Consider the following 20211-nt stretch of genomic DNA (forward strand, 5'->3'; position numbering starts at 1 on the left):
TTCAGTTGATAGAGAGCATCTCACCTCCGTCGTGCCTCCACTGTGGGGTATGCGGCCGTCACTGGTTTCCATGACGATGGTGATAGACAGCCATGGCACCAGCTTTTCTGGGATTTCGAGTGCCGACTCTGAAATCAATTTAGATCCTGTCAGCTCTCCTGAAGTAACAACTTCAGCTTCTACATGGACCAATACAGCGTTGCTGTCTTCAGCTGGCGTAAGTATTCCTTCAGTAACAACTTCAGTCAAGACGGCAATAAAAGTTCCTCCGAGTACTTCTCTGTTGGAAACCGAATACCGTGTACCATACTCAGTAGTTTCAAGTCTGCAAAAAAAAATGAGTACAAATAACCAATCACTCTTCTCCACCCCTTCAGCAAACTATACATATGCAAACTCTAGTCAAAATGTTTTGAATTTACCCTTCGCTGGAACAAAGTCAAATAGTTTTTCAGAGTTTGATGTAGGTGCATTTACACTGAAAACATCTCCTGTTCATTATTCATCCCTTGCTACCACTTTGACTGTGCCTGACCCCCTGCAAAAAAAGCATGGAAGCACAAAAGAAAACGTTGCTCGTTTCTTTACTGTTGGAGATGTTGATGTCAGTATACACTATGAAGCACCTCTCCGTTTGCTGCCTCCTGTTAATGATACAGGTGCTTCCCCTGGCTCTCTAGAATCACAAACAGCTGGGAAGATTACTTTACTGACAAAAACCTTAGGCACGACACCAACTTTGGCTTTTCAGCTCACTGACAACTTGACTTTTTCGGCCAGCTATGAAAACAGTGCCATCCACAGCACGCCGCCAACCGAGTTCCCCTTTCCCATAACCAAGCCTTCTAGCTCAACTCTCTTGCATAGTTTTATTACAGGAGAAGACATCAGTTCTGGAAATTTGCCAGAACTTGCAGATGACCAATTAGAGTCCTCTGGTTATTTGGTTACAGCTGATAGAAATCCAGCTACATTTATTGTGGAGGAGTGGGACACAAGGGCTACAAGGCATAGCCTAGTTCCCAGTAATGTATCTAATAAAGCTACCAAGGGCATCCCATTGCAAACCCCTACCACCAGTGCTCTGCAGTCAGTCATCATAACTTCTGTCCATGCATCACCAACACCACTAACTTCTCCTTTTTTCTCAACAACCGACTTTACCCATTCTGTCATTACAGCATTATCTGGAGTATCTTCTGGTGCAATACCTACAGTAGGAACTTCAGAAGCAAAACCACTAACAAGAAAATCACCTCCAGCTTCACCAGTGCCAGCTTCTTCCTTCTTTTCTCTAGGCACTGAAAACATACCTTTGCCATCTGTGATGGCTTTAAGCACACCGATACTGACACTAACAAAAAACAACACTGCCATACAATTGGCATCGGATCTAAGCTCAGTAGGAACACATACAGATTTTCCTTTTGCAACAAGAAACACAACTACATTGCCTGTGGACATGACAGCAATGCTTATAACCCCTAAAAGCAGCATGGTCACAGCTTCCACACTTGCACCCACAGCACATGTACCAAGGCAGATAGAAACAACAGTAACTGACACCCAGAAGTTCCCAAGCTCAGAAATCACCAAAACGTCAACCTCATATCCACTGACAATTACAGCAGCTTTGACATCTATTACAGCATCAGCGAAAACAACTAGGCTTCCCCCTACTCCAGTGGAAAACACCTCCGCTCCTCCTGAAACCACGGCAGCAGCCGCTTTCGCTAACATGACAGCAGCTCCTCCCCTGGATTGCCGGCTCTCCAGGAACCTTATGGTTAAAACAGGTACGTGGGGCCACTGAATTTGCTGAAAGGACCTCACTTGTCTATGAGGGGCAACTGGTGGCGAGTAGGAAATACACTCAAGTGTCAAAGAATGTGGGGGCATTAGTGATTACTCTGGGGCTGAGGCTGCTGCACAGACAAACCAGACAGATAAAAGCAGGGTTGCTAGTATGGGCATGGCATTGGCTTTATTTGTAGCTTGGATTTTATAATGAATGTGTCAAATGAAGTAGTGAGATCAGGTGCTCTGAAGTTCAGTGGGTCACTGGAGGGATCTAGCAGAACCACCTGTGTGGAGGGACAGCCCAGTATGACGTGATGGTTCGGTCTCTGCTCTGCAGTAAGGAGCCCGTGTCACTGAAGAAGACAGTGCAGTAACCTACCTCAGTCTTTGGCCCTGTTTACATATGAATACTTTATTCTGTTTTTATATGAACACCTAATTCTATCATTAAAGAATCATTTGAAAAGAATGTTCAGTATTTAGAGTTGTGCACTTCAAAACGGTAGGATTTTGAGCTTTCTGTGTGAACAGTACCACTTCTGGCTCTAGCTGTTTTTTTAGACAGCTTTTCCTTAGCTGTAAGAACTCTGAACTAAAGGGGTCTGGAGAGGTCCCTTACCCAGGCTTCATAAGGACTCCTTATGGTAGCACAGTGCAATGCCAGAAGGTGTGTGTATCTTGGAGATCTCAGCAAAGAAGAATAATTACATAAAAGGGTTTATGACCTTGTATAGAACTGGATGATACTGGAGACAATGAAATAAGCAGCTTTTGGACCTAATGTGTGTTTAGTACCTGCTAAATATCTACATCAGTAGTATGATGAATACAACAAGTATTTCTAGAGATAGAAGTATCTTGTATATAGTATGTGATTGATAGTACTTAAGTGCAGCTATAAAAATCTTTCTGCAAATTATAAGAGAAAAAGGAAAAGCTATTGACAATGTTAATAAAGAAAGTGCACAGGCACTTCCTAAATGGAAAATAATTGTAGCAGTGGAGTAACGCATTTCTTTGTTTATTAACTCTGGCCGTGAAGGTATGGAGTACACGTCCTTTACGTAGGCCTGCCCTAGCAGCATCAGCTCAGTCCCCTGGGAATGCTGCACCAGCCTGTCTGCAGGCAATCGAGTGGCATTATACCTCACTCACAACGGCAGCATGGCAAAGACTACCTGTTGTTCCTAAAGAAATTGCATTTGTTAGACCCCACTCTGGAAACAATGGGCTATTGCCATGGGATGAATAGGGGACTCGGGGATGCTGCTGAGCCCCTGCAGTTCTTGCTCCCATTGGAGCTACTGCAAACCCTAGCTGCTTTGATGATCTCCACTGAGCCTAGTGCAACAAAAAACAATTTAAAAAAGGAAAGAGTAGCATGGTAATGTCTCAAACCAACATGTGGTTTTTGCTCCACAGTTCTGTTTCTGAACACAAGAAGGATGATGATCAGCAATCCCTTCAAGGAGAGCGTGAGAAAAGGACTCAACCAAATGCTGAGACAAGCTTTCAACCAAAATGTCAGTGCTCAGGTAAGCATGCTTTACTTGCCTGCATGATCTCACCAAAACAGCTGTCCCCCCAAGAGAATCCCAGCTGACTGCAGCAGCAGTGGCGTCTCTGGATGCAGAAGGCCTCTTGGAGGGGAGCATCAAGCTTTTCCTATGGAAAGCAGGCAGAGGTGGCACCCACTCTGGGCCTTAAACATATAAGGACCACTCCAAAGCTTTTGCAATTTTATTTGATGAAGTAGAAGGGAGAAATGCAACTTTGTTTTTGGTGTGTTCTGGGAAACAACTACTGACAGCAGTTTCCTCCTCCCTCTGCAGCTCAGGAGTGACTCCAGTTCATGTTCAGCCAAGCGCTGCTGTGCTCAGCCTGGATCAATTGCAAGAGCAGGGCTGGTAAATGGGGTGTCACTGCTGTCCGTCCGCTCAGTACCTGACTAGTGCAATTCCACAGGGATGAAAATCCTGAGAAGGGAGAAAGCACGTTTTATTGAAAATAAATGAGGGAGACATGTTTATCACTTTGCAGCTAAATTGCATGAACTTCTGCATTGCTGCGTGTAAGAGAAGGCTGAGATGGATCGCTGGGGTACTCTTCGCTGCAATGCAGGTTCCCGTGCACTTAGGCAGGGGTTTGTGCTGAGTCCAAGGCTGTTATGAGTTATACTTACCAAGCCACTGGGAAGGAAAAAGTAATTTTGCTCAAAATAGAGGGCATCAGGTTGACTTTTGTCCCCATGCTCTGTTGCTGCAAGTTTGGATGACGTTAGTCAGTCTGGGAATTGTATATTCCTGCGTCTCAGCAGCAGCAGCAATGAAAACTGTCAGACTTATTCTCCCACCTTTTTGTAAACCTGAGAGAAGCTGCCTTTTTCTAATGGAGGAAAACAACTAAAACTTAGTGTGGAGGACTAGTTCCAGGGCTTAAACTTTTTGGAAAATACAGAATTTTGAGATAAAACTCAACTCATGTTTTGGCTCACAGTGTGTTTATTCTTGTGGTTTGTCATTTCTACTCATATAGGTGATAGCTTAACCATCTCATAGAATCATAGAATGTTAGGGGTTGGAAGGGACCTCTGGAGATAGAGTCCAACCCCCCTGCCAGAGCAGGACCAATCTAGGGCAGGTTACACAGGAACGCATCCAGACGGGTCTTGAAAGTCTCCAGAGAAGGAGACTCCACAACCTCTCTGGGGAGCCTGTTTCGGTGCTCCGTAACCCTTACAGTAAAGACCAGTATAGGAAAAATAGTATAGAAGCGACAGTTGAGGTTGAAGAATCAAATATTGGAAACTTTTGTATTTTAAAAATCTGTCTCCAAACCTGCAATGACAGACACACGAACAAAGTCAGTGAACTTCAGGTATGAAGTAGGAGCTGGATGTTCTCTGGATTCTCTGTATTTTCACATTCATAAGTAAAATGACCCAGTATATACACATCAGTGCAGCCCCAGTCTAAATTAGAGGTATGTGAGCTGTGGTAGCAATACTGCACTGCCTCAATTCGTGGCACATTTTGCATGGGCTGGGTCTAAAGCTCCCTGAGCAGTTCTGCTAATGCTGTGTCTGAGATGATGCTAACTGATCTTGTAGGATTTATAGGGGATTACAGAATAAAAACCCTGCAAGGGAGGTATATTCAGGGTGAGAAGTCCCATCAAATAGTGGTTGAACTGCAAACAAAATAATAAAAAAAAACCCCACAAATACCCCCCAAAAAAGTTTTCCTGTTTGTTTTAGGTTGAAATCCTGGAGCAATCAAATAATGTCACCGTTGGTTACTACGTCACACGGGGCAGACTGGTTTTTATGCCAACTGCTGTAATTGAAAGGCTTCTTGCATACGGCATTAGCAACGCCACAGCAGACATCAAACAGCATGTACCGCATCTCCAGTCCGTGGCAGCCCTGGCCTTGCCGTGGAAGCCCCTTCCTGCGTACCACTTCCAGCTGAAAACAGGTGAGTGAGGTCCTGCCTGTCCGCGCCCAGGGTTGTGTGTGTGTTTTGGGTTCAGTGCAGAGGGACGATGCTCCTCGTCCCCTTTGCTGTCCTCCCTCAGCCCCTGCTCTCCAGCGCAGCGGCAGGGCAAGCCCTGCTTTGGTATCATGTGTTGATGTTCCTGGCGCAAGCAGGACAGCTGGTGAGTACATCCCTGTCCCTGTGTGGTGTTCTGCTGTAACCTCTGTTGGCACTGCTGTGAAATGAGGTGGCATTGCATTAGGGATGGGTCACGCCAAGATGCTTGACTAAGACGTGGTGTTTGATTAAATTGGACTTTAATTGACAGGTTGTGCAGTAACCTGTGCATTTCTTTTGAGGACAATCAGATGAGAAACACAACTATATGAGAGATATATACATATATTTATATTTTGTTCTGGCTGGACCCCTTGGATTTGACTCAGATCCCCACCATCTGACCCAGGGTTGCTGTGTGATGCCTCTGTACTGCAGCAAGCATCAGTGCAGAGCAGTTGCAGTGCAGCAGAACAGTATAAGCTGTGAGAGGGCAGAGCGTGCTGTAAAACAAAGTATCAGTTGTAAAAAGATTTCTTATGTGTTTGCTTATGTGTTTATATACACATACTTATTGCAATTACCTGGTTAAGTATATTTTTCCTAGCACAAACAGAATGAGAATCAGTATTACGATTGATTATGTCTTGCAAGAGCAAATGACCTGCAAGATTTAAGAGCATAATTGTGGTTTAGAATGATTTGAATTACTGCCTGGCTCTGAGCAAGTATTTGTACAGTGAACTGGTCTTACCATCTTATATATCACTGCAGAACTAATCTCCATTTGTTTGTGGAGAGTATCAGCTCTAATAATGCAATTTAAATCTTACATTTTGTCTTAAGGCTAGTTTAGTGCAGTGATTTAATGACATAAACTGATCTTATGTGGCATTATTTTCACCTGCTTAATTTGTAAATTGGTCATCTTGCTGTCAGACATTACAGGGATTACACAGCCAAGAATATTTTGTCCACGTACAAATACGTTGTTCCTTTTCCAGAGCTGCAGTTTGTGGGTCAAACAGACAATATACAGTCATGCAAATTTGTTCAGACCATGGAGCAGCGGTTACAGAGAGCGTTTCAGGATGCTGAAAGAAAGGTCTTAAACACCAGCAACAACTTGACAGTTCAGGTACAACGTTGCGTGCTTTGCCAGTGCCTGTTGCCAAACTCTCTGGGTTATTCTTTCCTATGTGTATGCTTGTATTTCAACAGAATGTCTTCGATAGCCTTTATGGAAGTAAGTTTATGCTTTCATCTGAAATAAGATTGTTTTATTTATTGCAGGAAAGCTTATAAATGCATGATTTATAGAAGACTGTTACTGTTATTCTCATGAATTTTAATTTTACTGTTTGCAGTTAAATTATTTAAGTGAAATTCAAAGAAAAAATATATAAAAATATTATTCCAAATTTATTTTTTTATTCAATATGTTATTCTGACACATTAGTTGCTCTTAGTGAGACTATTCAGGTATAAAGATAGTGTCGCTTGTAGCTGTTTGTAAGATCTAAGATAATGGAATATATTTTTTTTTGTGTGTGTGTGTGTGTGCATTCCAGTTCTACACTCGCAGACCCACATTCACTATTAAGGACCTGCTTTTTGCAGAACATTATATGTTTAGTGGGCCATCACACTTATGCTCTGTGCCATACTTCAGGAATAAATTATCCTCTGGGGGATATGATGTGTATTTGACGTGTGATAAAACTGTGTATGGATTCGCGCTCCTCAGAATAGTTTGCATGTAGCTTACCACAAGGAGAAAACTGGTCATCAGAGCTCTGCTTAGTTACTTTGGTACTGTCTCTTGTGAGCTTGTGTTCAAACTCTGGAGGAGCTCAGAGAAGCAGAAAAGTGCACGGCAAGAGATGACCTACTGCAGTAGGTAAAGTGATTATCAAGCTTTTCAATAGCTGGACCCATGATGCTGAGAGGAAATTGATGGTGGCTAATTTGCTCACAGAAGTCATAGATCTTACAAAGCACCAAGGCAATTTTGTAAAGAGCCCTAGAAGAAGGTGGTAGTTGTGGGTTTTGTGGGTATTGCCAACTTAGGAAGTGACAGGATGGAGGTCTTGGAGGCAAGATATAAACTGGGAAGTAAGAGGCTCAAGGGTGTGATCTTCATGACAAATTTTTCTGAAATTGTCCCAGTACCGTGCAAAGGACTAAGTCAGTGCAACAGAAAACAGTATGAGAGTTTTAGATTAATTACAAACTGAGGAACAGTTCTGGAGCAGACAGAGCTGATTCAGAAAAGGAGTTGCTGCACTACAAGAGAAGAGAGAATGGCAGCAACATGGGTAAAAGGCATGAAACAACTTCTGGGCAAGGAGAAATTAAATCGGCCGTGGTTCTCCAACCATGTGTCGTGTAGTGAATCAGGAGTGATCATTTAGAGTTTCTCATAACAGAATTACTCAGGTTTAAATAAAAATAAAAATCCTTTCACACAGTGGGTAATAAGATCTTGAAGATGGCCAGATGTAACTGGAGAAAAAGTATGGAAGTTACAAAAAGCAATTGGCCAAACATACAGAAGAAAAAGTCATCAACCCTTTTTATACCCAAGCATATAATTTATGGCTCAGACCATACGAGTGGGGTAACCATACGTTGTGGAAAAGAGTCCTCTCCTCTTGCCCTGTGCTCATTCTCCAACCATCTGTTCCCAGCCATTTGTAAGTGGACGTCAGCCAGGCAGACCTTTGGTCTGACCTTGAACTCTTCTTCTGATGCTTTTATTATACCATGTTTTATGTTTTTACTTAGTGATCCAAATCATAAAAATGGGGTATTTAAATAACATTCAAGAATGCTGAATGCTGTTGGCCATACCTACAGTATCAGTAACCAAAAAACCATCACTCTTGTCCTAGGGCATAAGTTTTCTGAGAAAACGTGTTTTTTCCATTCCTGCCCTGCCTTCACCTGTTTGCTTTCTGCATAAAACTGGTGTTTGAGGACCTGATCCAGTCCTTACTAAATAGAATAGGTCCTTAAATGCAGTCATCAGATTTGGGCTCAGGAAGAGACTGGCACAGAGCTGAAGTGGAGAGAGGAGCCGGTAATCGTATGATGCTAGGAAAAGAAAAGAAATGATATCCCTTTATTTCATATGGAAAAGGTGTAGGTCTAGATAACTGTGCTAGGAAGGCAGCAAAGAGAGCAAGACATACAGGCCTAATTCCTCTGCATCAAATACTGAACACTTTTTTCTGATAAGCATCCTCTCCCTCATCTTACATTTCCTTGTAAAAAACAGGGAAAAATATTTTCAGTCCTGCCTGTACCTTTTCTGCCTGCTGCTATCCTCCAGTAACTCTGCATGTGCTAAAGTAGGAATTAAAGTATCACAAACTTTAAGTACACAGTCATGTTGAGTGAGCTGTTTCTAATCCATTGTTCAAGTTAACTTCTTCCCAGTTTGTTTGCACTGGTTTTGGGACTTTTTTTTTGTGTTGTGTGGTGGTTTTTTGTGTTTGTTTTTTTTTTTTTCCTCCCAACTGAGCTGAAACACAGCTATGCATTACTTCTTTACCTCTGTTTCAGATTTTGAACACCTCCAATGTCTCCCAAGCTGTCACTCTGTTTTATGTAGTAAACAATGAAAGCACAACTCTAAATGGCACTATTTCCAGCAACCTTCTTAATCAGCTGTCAGCTGAGCTGGTGGGTTTCTATCTAACCTACCCACCTCTCACCATTGCAGAATGTAAGTATGCGCTTCCCAGCACACAGCTCCTTAAGATTAGCCAGCGTCGGGCTTCTGCTTTGCAAGGACCATAAGCTTTGTCATCAAGCTCACAGATTGTAGGTGCTTTTTCTGACTGCTTTTTAAACATTTTTTTTTTTAACAAAAAAATAGAGGGGGGGGATTAGGTGGGGGGTTCTGGGTTCAGTGTTTACTTCAGCTGCTAGAAACACTGGCAGATAATTAAGAAAAACACATATATGCTGTCATTAATAAAAAAATGGCTATGCCAGGTTCCAAACAAAATAAAATTGTAGTTTTATGTAAAACAAATCACAGAATTTCCCCAATGCTCTACTTCAGAAAAACTTAGCACAGCACATGAAGTTCATCTTCAGCGTTGCCCTTTACTTCAGCAGAAGACTCAGCCCCTGGTGCTTGCTCCAGTCCCAGGGCTGGGGACCATGCTTTGAGTGTGTGATGGGGCAGTGGGTGAGCTCTATCTACGTTTCTCCATTTAAAAAGTTGCTGGTGTATTAGTTGAACTTCATCCTCAGTTTAAAATGTGGTCTAAGCACTTTAGTGTCAATAATTTGCTTGCATTTCAATTGTTACAAAGAGTCAGGGGTGTAGAGAGCGAGAGAAAGCTGTGTGTGAGCAGCCTGTGTGGCATATGTGCTCTCTGACCCTGCATACTATTTTCTCTAAAATGAATAAAAGGACAAAACATTTAGTCATGGGGGTTTCTGTTTAATCTGCTTGTTAAACTTAGTACGTGAAATTAAGCTCAGCGTAGTGCTGGGTTATCCGTTCGCTGGAAGTGAGAGGAGACAGGGACATGCTGGGTATGTCAGTGCATGGTAATGGACTCTGGTTGAAGAAGGGCAGGTTTCAGCTGATCTCACTGTGTGTAAATCTTCATGAGATGCTTGTTAAATTTTAAATACTTTTCTCAAATACCAGTAAAGATCTGGTTAAGATTCTGGTAGCTATCAAACTCACTGTTAAGGCTAAACCAGTGATGGAGTAGTTTGTAATTTTTCATTTCCTAAGTATTGAAATAATCGGGCACATAAGGATAGAGCCAAATGTCTTTATGATCAGAACATTGAACTGAGTGGATTTGTAGCTTTAAGTAAAATTAAGGTGCTTGTTCATTTTCTGATTCTAAGAAAAAGCAGAACCAGGCTGCTGGAAAGTGAGGACTGGGGAAAACACAAGTTACTTTTTTTGTCAGTCCATTTTATTTGCAAATGGCCCAACAGCAGAGTAATTATCTTGTGCAGTTCTTCATCAGTTACTTGCACAAAGAGTACTCTGTTGTCTGTGGGGTAAGTGGTCACCCTCCGATGCGAGGCAGTCAGGAGTCACAGCTAACTCTGGGGATTGTGCAAATCCTTGAAAAAGGAGGAGCGTATGTTATTCTTGAGGCATTACCTGTCTAAATCGGATATTTGCAAACTAATAGGTGAAACTGCCCAATGATGAGTTCTTGCGCTGCTTTAGTGCGCTTTTTAATCAGACTTTCCATCACAGGGTAAGAGACGTGTCTCAGGGTAGGCTTGCATTTTCACCAAGTCTTTCCACAGGCAAGGGGAGATGGAGGGAGGCTGTTGACAAAGGGTGTGCTTGGGCACCTAGGAAGCAATATTGACCATTCATCATGAGACAGGCTCCTTCCTTTTTTGTGGCTGGTGGGTGAGCCTGTCCAAGGAGTGTCCTGTGTGCAGGACTTGTCTTCACAGTGCATCCAGGAGCACCAGGAGAAAGCCCAAGGAAGTTTTGATGATGGCTGTGCTCAGTTCATGTGTTTGGCCTCCAAATTAGGCCTGTTGCATAGGAAAAGGATTGTGGTGCTTCTCACAAGGGCAACACAGGTGTGTGCTTGGTAGTCAAGAGCTGTGAAAGCCATTTGTCACACAGTAAGAGTCTCCTGTGGTATTGCAGTTCTCTGCTGATCCCCGCACATGATGAACTGACCTGATAAAGTCTTTAGCTAGTGCTCCTTTAACAACTAATGGTTTATATTTCATTTTGGGGTTCTTGGTTTTATTCCCAGCGCAGCAGGTATACTACAAACTCATGAACTTAATGTGCTCGTAGTGTTTATGGCTTCATACTGATAGCGAGTCTTGTGAAAATGTTCACTTTGAAAAGTGTTTGATGCTTATTCATGTGGCATTGCAGTTGTTTCAGTTTATCAAACAAATACTGCTGCTGTTCTCAGAGTGTGTTATTTCCCAGTGGACTCCTGTGGCTCCTCCAGAGCCTTCGCAGTCTGTTGTGGAAATGCACAGCTCAGGACACACCGTGAAATCCCTCCTCAAAAGCAGTTACTGTGCATAATCAGATGCTTTGCAATGTTTATTATTTCATCCACTCTGGAGTTTAAAAATCAAGGTAACTCACTAGCAGTGTATCAACGTGCAAGGCACGGATGTTTTCTGAATGAAGTTCCAAGTATTAATGCTTTCCACGTTGCATAAATCTATTGAAAAAATGCTGAGCTGTGTAATGAATTAGCAGCATATTGAGCTTTACAGCCTAATGCACTTTGGAGATGGAAAAGCTAACAAAAGGCATCAAAACAGCAAACACCAGGTTCTCACAGGTGTAAACACATATGGTAGTAACACCTTAAATGGCGCAGAGTGAGAGTGCCATGCTCTAAGGTGTGTTCACAGTTTCGTTAGTCTTGTTTGTAATTCATGTGGAATTGCACTTTGTGAGTGGTGGAATCTGATCCTGGTTTATTTTAGTATTATTTTAGGTTAAAATGGTGGTCTGGGTTAAGTAAGGATTAAGTCACAGAATCACCATAGAATGTAATCTTGTTTTCCCCAGGAGATTACTCACAGAGATACAGCAGCAGGAATGTATGTAACATAGACACGCGCATATTACACACCATTTTCAGTAATGGGCAATCCTGGGCTTTGCGCCAGACAATGTACCAGCCAATATTTTGGCAACAGAAGATGTATGTTCTACGTTGTACGGCAGCGCCTATACTGTTTGCACTTGATGTCCTTTTTCAGAGAGAAATTGCAATCCTGAAAGTTATGCCTCTAGAACTCCTCCTGGGCAATAGTTCAATTTTATTAATCAGTGTCTGGTTAACCAAATAGTTTTGGGATGTATAATGTGTAGGATGTTGGAATATTATGACATAATTTAAACTTTTATTTTAAAGCTTTGGAGTATCCAAACCTTGATGTCTCAGAGTCAACTAGAGACTACTGGGTGATAACAGGTACTTTTTAATCTCCTTCCCTTCTCCATGCACTTCAGATAATAATTTTTAGTGCTCAATTATATAAACACATTGGTGCAGTAATTTTACACAGAAACAAGTGGCTGCCCACTGAACCTTCCTGCATTCAAGTGGGCAAATGTATTTAATGTTACTCGGGGGCATAACTGCGATTCATCATCTTGAACAGAGATGTCTCCTGTGTCCAACACTCACCTCAGAGTTTATGCCACTTTGGTTTAAGCACTTCTGAGAGCAGCATTATCTTCTTAGAGTTTTAAAACACAAATAGGGCTTTTTTTTTTTTTTTTTTTTCCCCCCTCACCTGGGACTTGGATTTAAATCTGAAATCAAGAGAGGCTTGTAGACATAACCCAGGAAGAAGGGTGATCTGTTAAACTGAGGAAGTTTGTTATGATTTGCTGACTCTGCGTCCAGGAATTTTTGCATCCTTCACCTGAAGCATTAAGCACATAACTTTCTGTTGGTGGAAAACAAGGTGCAGAGAATGCTATTAGGCTTCAAAATACTTGTTTTATCACAGTAATTTCATTGGCATCACATTCTCATTCACAATCATTTTGACTGTAGAAGTGATAACTGGGCAAGACATAGACCCTTTCCCCCAGATATCTTTGAGTGAGTAGATACCAAAACCTTTCTAATTGGTGTGTATCAGTGTGACTGTATGTGGAACTGTTTAATGCTCATGAGAGCAAGAGAAAAGGAGCCTGACATGAAATGGATTAAATTCTACGCTCTGCTTCCAACAGCCGCTGTGATTTGGTACCTGAGAGAGAGATTTTGAGATTAAAAATAAGGTTATGCAGAGATGATGATCCTCTGAAGGGAGTGGTACCGTTACTCTCCTTTTGGACCCCATGAACTCAGTATGCCATTTCTTGCCTTTATGCACTTGCTGTAGTGGAGTATTAAAATTACAATGGAAACAGTGTTTTCAAAAAAATCATGGTGGCCCCAAAAGATTTTTTTAAATAATATTGAAAAAACATACAGTTGTGTGAATTAAATTAACATGCAATATCACTTATTTGAACTTTATGTAAATTCAGTGTCTTTTCAATTTTACATTCGTTTTTACTTAGGAAATGTTTATTCGGTTTTCAGTGCTCTCAACCATATGGTATTTTGTTTCAAACCAAATTGGACAAAATTCTAACTTCAGAATTCAAAACTGCAGGATGAAAAACTGTTGCTTAGTTGACGGAGCATCTGGTGATAAGCATAAAAATTGGCAGCTCTCAAATAGGTTTTCACTTACTTTTTATATTGAAGATCATAGATTAGGTCAGAGACATTTTGGTAAACTGAAGGCCTAAGAACATTTTTGGAGGATTTTATTCTCTGACACATCGTTGACATTATCTGAGAAGAACAGTGCAGGAGCTGAAACAGAAGCACATTATATGTCCATTGGGAATTACTGAGGGGGTGTAACAGTGTCCAGTTATTTTTCTTCTAAGCTAGTTTGTACGTCCCTATCCCAAACTGCTCTGCAGCCTACGTGTTACTTTATCTGTCCGTCTAAAATGTACTGATGTGTGATTTTCTCCATTCCCACAGTTATTCAAGGGGTTGATATTGCATTACTGGGACTGAACAATCAGAGCTTTGCAAGGTTAATGGAGCAGCGTTTGGCCCCGCTGTTTATGATGTCCCATCAGCAAGGAAGACGCTTCAAACGTGCCACTACTGTGGGCAGCTACACCGTGCAGGTGGTCAATGCGACATTGGTTGTGCCTGGAGATGTGTTGAAAAAAGGGCTTTGTTTGCATGCGTCCTGTCTCAGTTGGTGTGGGGAAAACACGTGCGTAACAGGGTTGAGATTTCGTATCTTTTTCACAAATACCAAAGCAGTGAGCGCAAAATGCATGGCATTACTAATTTTTTTTTTTTTGAAGTCAGCCACGTTTGCATGCCTCTCATCTTCTAGAAATCATCATTAGTTAATCAGTGTTAATAAACATTTTCTCTTTGGTTGCTATGAGGATTGGTACAAAGTACGTATTTTAGCATAAAGTCTCGTATTCAGCATAATGAAGAGTTCCAGGCTTTTGTTCCTAAATTACAAAAAGGTTTCCTAGGTCTTCCTTCCTAGGTAACTCAATAAAGCTAGAACTTCTTTTTTCTTTTTGTTGAAAAAAAATGTATTAAGCAGTCTTTATACAGAGTTAGTCATCAAATCATGTGGCCACAGATCACATTATGAAGTAGACATTTCAGTCCTGAGTAATTAATTAATCATCTTTCTCTTATTTAGCAACACTTCCCATTCAGTATTTGAAATGATTGTATTTTGTTTTCTCACTAATGTAGCCAACTGATGTTAGTTGTGGGGGATTTAAAGCAGATCTGTCTTCAAAAATTGCATGACAAGTTATTTTTTTTTTTTTTAATTACATGATGTTTTTCAAGAATTGCTTGTTGTGAGATATAAAACCAAATTACTACTTTTCTCGTTTGCCCACAATTTTGTGTGTTTTCCCACTGGAAGAATTTAAAAGACGGAACACGTTTTCACTTGCCAAAACTATGAACGTTTGTAAAATTTTCCGTTAAAACAGGACATATTTTAGTCAATAACATAATGGAGAAGAATCACAAAACTCCTTTTTTTTTTTTTTTTTTTTTTCCCCCTCATCATTAGAGGCATTTGACACTTCCTCTACTCTCAGGAAAGACAGAGGTACAGTGTAAAAATTCTACCAGTGTTCTGCAGAATAAAATGAAAAAAGCATGGTTCTCTTTATTGTCAGCCTGGGATCAAAAATAATAGTATAGAAGAGTACAGAAGTAAAACGCAAGGGAATTTTTCAACTGCAAGGTGCCAGTAAAGTATAATTTTCAATATTAGGACAGATTTTAAGAATTTCCTCTTTACAGAGGACTGTAATGTCCAAGCATTTGATCCTTCCCTCCTTTGTACTGCATGCTTTTCTTAGTATAGGATTTTACCTTAGGATTATGTTTAAAAATTTTTAAGGCAGCAGTCAGTCCTCACCAATCTTAATAGCCTAGGCTACGAAGGGGAGAAGCTCTGATCCTGTGAGAATGTTTGCATGGAGCTTATGCTTATCTGTGGTCTTTAAGGAGTTCCCTGTGTGCACTGCCTTCAAGTAACTCCTGGCAGTCTTTGCAGTGCTATAATACAAACACTGTTTATTTCTCTTTTTCTCTCATTTTCTTTTTTTTTTTTTTTTTTTATTTTTTTTTCCCTGAAAGATGGTAAAAATCCAACGTATTCCAGGACCCAAGGAGCCGGCTGAACTGACATACTATACTTTATACAACGGGAAACCTTTGCTGGGCACAGCAGCTGCGAAAATTTTGAGTACTGTTGACTCCCAGCGGATGGCCTTGACACTAGGTTACGTTATTCAAGTTCAAGCTGATCGTAAGAGTTCTTTTAAAAATTCTGTGGTTTAGTCCTTTATTTCTTCTCTTTTATTTTTTGTTCTTTCTTTGTGAAAACATCAGTGTAGGTGTGGGGAACCTCCATTGATCACACAGAAATTTCCGCTGCACCTTTCTGAGCAGCTGCTTAAGCCAGGCTGCTCTTTTTCCTATGGAAGACAGACTAATCTTTTATCGCAGTAAATCAAAGCTATATACCGACTGTTATTTAGCCAATCAGTCTAAACTCTACTGTACAACTAATTTTACACACATGCAGTTCTATGAACTGAACAACTTTATGAAACTGTAAAGTCAGAATTAATTCTGATGCTAATGAAACCATGACACCACAGGCTAATGACTGCTGGGGCTAAATTGCTATTCAAATAACTTAGCCCAAAGTAAAATGTGGGGGCTATCAAGATGTCCCTTATTTTTGACTTGTTCAAAATAATTCCTTTGAGATAGAAATAATCTATATTATTTTTTATAATCTTTTTCACCAAGAACATAAAATGTACCACGTGGTTGTTAAAGATGCTGTTTAGATACAAATCGGAAAAATCAAGTTGGACAGAACTACTTATGTGTATGGGCAGTTTTCAGATTCAAGATATGGTAGCATCATTCAGAATAATGTGGCCAGAAAAGTAATCTGTTCTTGAAAAGTAAAATGTTTTCAAATTTCTCTTAAGACGTGCATCAGTTACTGAGTGATTGTGGGCACAGCTGTTTTCTTAAAAAAAGTTTGTTTTTTTTTTATATTCCTGTATAGTTGACACACAGTCATAAACCTGTGGTGGAGCTTGGAGGGTTTTTTGTGCAAGAACAGCTTAATGTATGAACTGATGCCTTTAGCTAACTGCATCTCTCCACTTCGCCAAGGTGTTTATCCAGATGGACTTAAAATTATATAGTGGACTTCTGTACTGGATCTCTTTACTGGCTAAACAGCATATAAAATGCAACTCCCTGATGCCATTATTTCTGACTGAAGGAGCAGTGATATTGAAATAATTACATGAAATGGTGATAGGAAAAGAAAGAACCACTGTAATAAGTAATTGATGTATCAGCTATAAACATATGATTGAGTTAGAAGAATAAAGTATGATATAATTTCCAGAGAATGCACTATATACTGTAACTGATCCTTGATTTGATCAGGGTCTGATACTGACTTTAACTGGACTAAAACCAGGGATCTCCATTCCTGCAACCATAAAGTCTAGTATTTAAATTCTGAATGACTTTGTTTTCCATGAGAATACTTCTTTAATGTAATTTTTACTAAAGCAGCTATAGATAATACATAGCAGTTTTCTATCTCTTTGTGCAGTTTTGTGATTTATATGGGTATTTCGGTAATTATATGACATCTGCTCATGATCTAACTTTGTACTTCCATAGTCTGATAAGGCAGCTTTGTTCATCTGTAGATTTTTGTGCAAGTTAAATATGCACAGAACACTGTAAGAAGAGAATACACAGAAATTGAAATTATGACCCTGGGTAACTGAGATTCTGAAGCTAGAATACTTGAAATGTAGGAGATAGAACTATCTTTATACCTTATTACAGAAAAAAAATCCATTTCTTACATTTTGGGCATGGTATTTGTAGTCTGTCTGCGTATTCCCAAAGAAAATACTTTGTGTGCACTTCATTTTTACTCATTATAATTTCTGTTACAGCAGAATGAAAAGTTCTGTACCAAAATGCAGTAAGAAAAGACATCTACCCTCGGGAGCTCACAGGCTGGTTAGACAAGACAGATGAATAATAACAAAAAATATGCATGTTCCTTTTTTATAAGTGAGGGACTGAGTTATAGCAAAATGAAGGCTTATTGAGTTGAATGAACCATGGATTGACTTACTCAAGGTCATATTGGAAGCTGGTAACTGAATTAAAAATGTAAACCAGGATTCCTAAATGTTTGTCCTATTAGCTGTAAGGTCATTGTTTCTTCTGTGTTCCCTAGAAAGAATAATTATAATTTTTCAACAATTGCTTGCTGCTCCCACAACAGCAATCTATAATTATAATTACTGTTATCTGATAAAATTCAGATTCGATTTCCTTCCCCACAGCCCTTTCATCCGCAAACTAAATGTCCAAAGTCAATAGTTTAGAATTACGCAAGCCCGTTGCAAAGTGAACCTTGACAGGCTTTAGCCTGGCTTTTTGGACAGTCTGTAAGCATGTTACACTGTGTGCAAGGGATGTACCTAATGGTGCTGTTCCTACATCACCCAGTAAACTACACTGGCTTTCCAGTTGTAGATCTACAAAGCAAATAAGCTCAAGCTTCAGACAGACTTTCAGCTGGCTTTTGTAAGTGCTGCTGAACAATGGTATGCATTTGAAGTCTGATCCTGAAAGATGCTGAGTGCCTCTGACAGCTAATAAACTCAATGACATTTGAAAGCGCTAGTCCCCTAGGAAATGGGAAAGGCTGCTTTATGCTGGTATTCTCACAATTGCCTGTCCATGCCAGCAACCAGTGGCATAGGAAAATAGAGATAGCATGGTGAAGTCCACAAAATATTTCACTAAAACAAAATTCAGTATCATAAGGAGATTATCTGATGTTTTTCCAGAAATAAATTAAATGAGAGAACTGAGGATGTGTCACAGGAGGACCTCTCATATGTATACAAGTTGAAGAGACTTTATTCTGATAAAATAGAATCTAAAATGTTTTAGCATCACTGCATTTCTGAAATGTACCCTTTTCCTGGTGCCATTATCAATATATGTGCAAGTAGCTCTTTCCAACGTCATCATTTTCCCTCCTTCAGAGGTAGAATCATAGAATTGTTTTGGTTGGAAAAGACCTTTAAGATAATCAAGTCCAACCGATAACCTAACACTGCCAAGTCCACCACTAAACCATGTCCCTAAGCACCACATCTACTCGTCTTTTAAATACCTTCAGGCATGGTGACTCCACCACTTCCCTGGGCAGCCTGTTCCAATGCTTGATAACCCTTTTGGTGAAGAAATTTTTCCTAATATCCAATCTCAACCTCCCCTGGTGCAACTTGAGGCTGTTTCCTCTCATCCTGTCACTTGTTACCTGGGAGAGGAGACTAACACCCTCCTCGCTACAACCTTCTTTCAGGTACTTGTAGACAGTGATAAGGTCTCCCCTCAGCCTCCTTTTTTTCCAGGTTGAACAGCCCCAGTTTACTCAGCTGCTCCTCATAGGACTTTTGCTCTAGACTCTCTACCAGCTTTGTTGTTCTTCTCTGGACATGCGATGGATGGATTAATTTTGACCTGAACTATGATAAAGTATTTCTAGTGCACAAGAGAAGCATTTTCTTATTGCCCTATTGATATAAAAATAACTATTAGCATGCTTAGCTTCATTGTTTTTGAAAAACCTCTCCCAGTTTACTTTTGTTGAGCCAGTAAGTCTTTGACACCAGGTATAGACTCAGTGTGTATACTTTTAAAACACATGCTACCTTACTATAAGCTGGTTTTGTGTTTGAAAAATAATTAAGGGTGTATTACTTTCACTTTTTTTTTGTTTATTCTGTAAATGAACCGTTGAAATGATATCTAATGTGGCATCTAATTTGACTTGGGAGTTGATGACTGCTTTTGCAGCTGGCTATAAGTAAGAGAAGAAAGCTCAGGAATTTGTGAATTGAACAGTGTTGATAATTCATTTTTTTTTTTTTACTTAAGGAATACAAAGCTATAGCTAGATTACTAACAATGCGTTTATACTAGTTATTATATGCGGACAGTTGAAGACTGTGTTGGAAGCAATTTGAATCTTGCATTTGCACGGTGAAGCTTATCGATGTTGGTCTGCAATTTTCTGTAGCTGTGGTGAAGAACCCACCAAACAACCTGTGGATCATCGCAGCGGTGCTGGCTCCCATTGCTGTGGTTACGGTTATCATCATCATCATCACAGCGGTTCTATGCAGAAAGAACAAGAACGACTTCAAGCCAGACACCATGATGAACCTACCTCAGAGAGCTAAAGTGAGTGACCGATCTCCAGATCCAAGACGTCCATTTGCTTTCTGAGGTTTTAACTGTGTTTCTCTGCTAGATGTCATTGAAGGATGTTTGGAATTGAAATGGTCATTACTCACAGGCTGGATCTTTGCACTTCTCTGTCATTGTTACCGCTGGTCACAGCAATTACCCTTCTGTGTTACTCAGGACTCATCAACTTCCTTTGCAGCTCATCCCTTGCTGCATAGGTAGCAGTGACAGAATAGCTGTTACGCAACGATGTAAGGCACTGAACCATTAGGGCTGAGTAGGCTTTACTCAGGGCAGTTGCTTCCTTCATAAAGTTGAGGAAATGGACTGTCACCCCTAGGCCTTGTCAGCAGCATGTCTCATGTAGGACCTCATTCTCAAACCCATGTCTTGAGCTGCTCCTACCTGCTGCAAGTGGCAATGGCTGAAGCTCTGGGCTTTGGCAGCAGTACAGGCGTGGTCCTAACCAGAAGTTCTCCATCCAA

General features: G+C 40.5%; 1 protein-coding gene across 1 annotated transcript in view; it reads left to right on the forward strand.

Annotated features, from left to right (window-relative positions):
- Positions 1-20211, forward strand: part of KIAA1549L (KIAA1549 like) — a 134519-nt gene that overhangs the window by 62337 nt on the left and 51971 nt on the right. The window contains exons 5-13 of the mRNA XM_068399893.1: positions 1182-1796; positions 3223-3335; positions 5057-5276; positions 6338-6471; positions 8901-9063; positions 12236-12295; positions 13880-14031; positions 15539-15710; positions 19557-19720. Coding sequence (XP_068255994.1) covers positions 1182-1796; positions 3223-3335; positions 5057-5276; positions 6338-6471; positions 8901-9063; positions 12236-12295; positions 13880-14031; positions 15539-15710; positions 19557-19720 — 1793 coding nt within the window. The remainder of the gene's footprint in view (positions 1-1181; positions 1797-3222; positions 3336-5056; positions 5277-6337; positions 6472-8900; positions 9064-12235; positions 12296-13879; positions 14032-15538; positions 15711-19556; positions 19721-20211) is intronic.

The sequence above is a fragment of the Nyctibius grandis genome, chromosome 4, assembly GCF_013368605.1.
Source record: "Nyctibius grandis isolate bNycGra1 chromosome 4, bNycGra1.pri, whole genome shotgun sequence".
NCBI classification, from domain to species: Eukaryota; Metazoa; Chordata; class Aves; order Nyctibiiformes; family Nyctibiidae; genus Nyctibius; species Nyctibius grandis.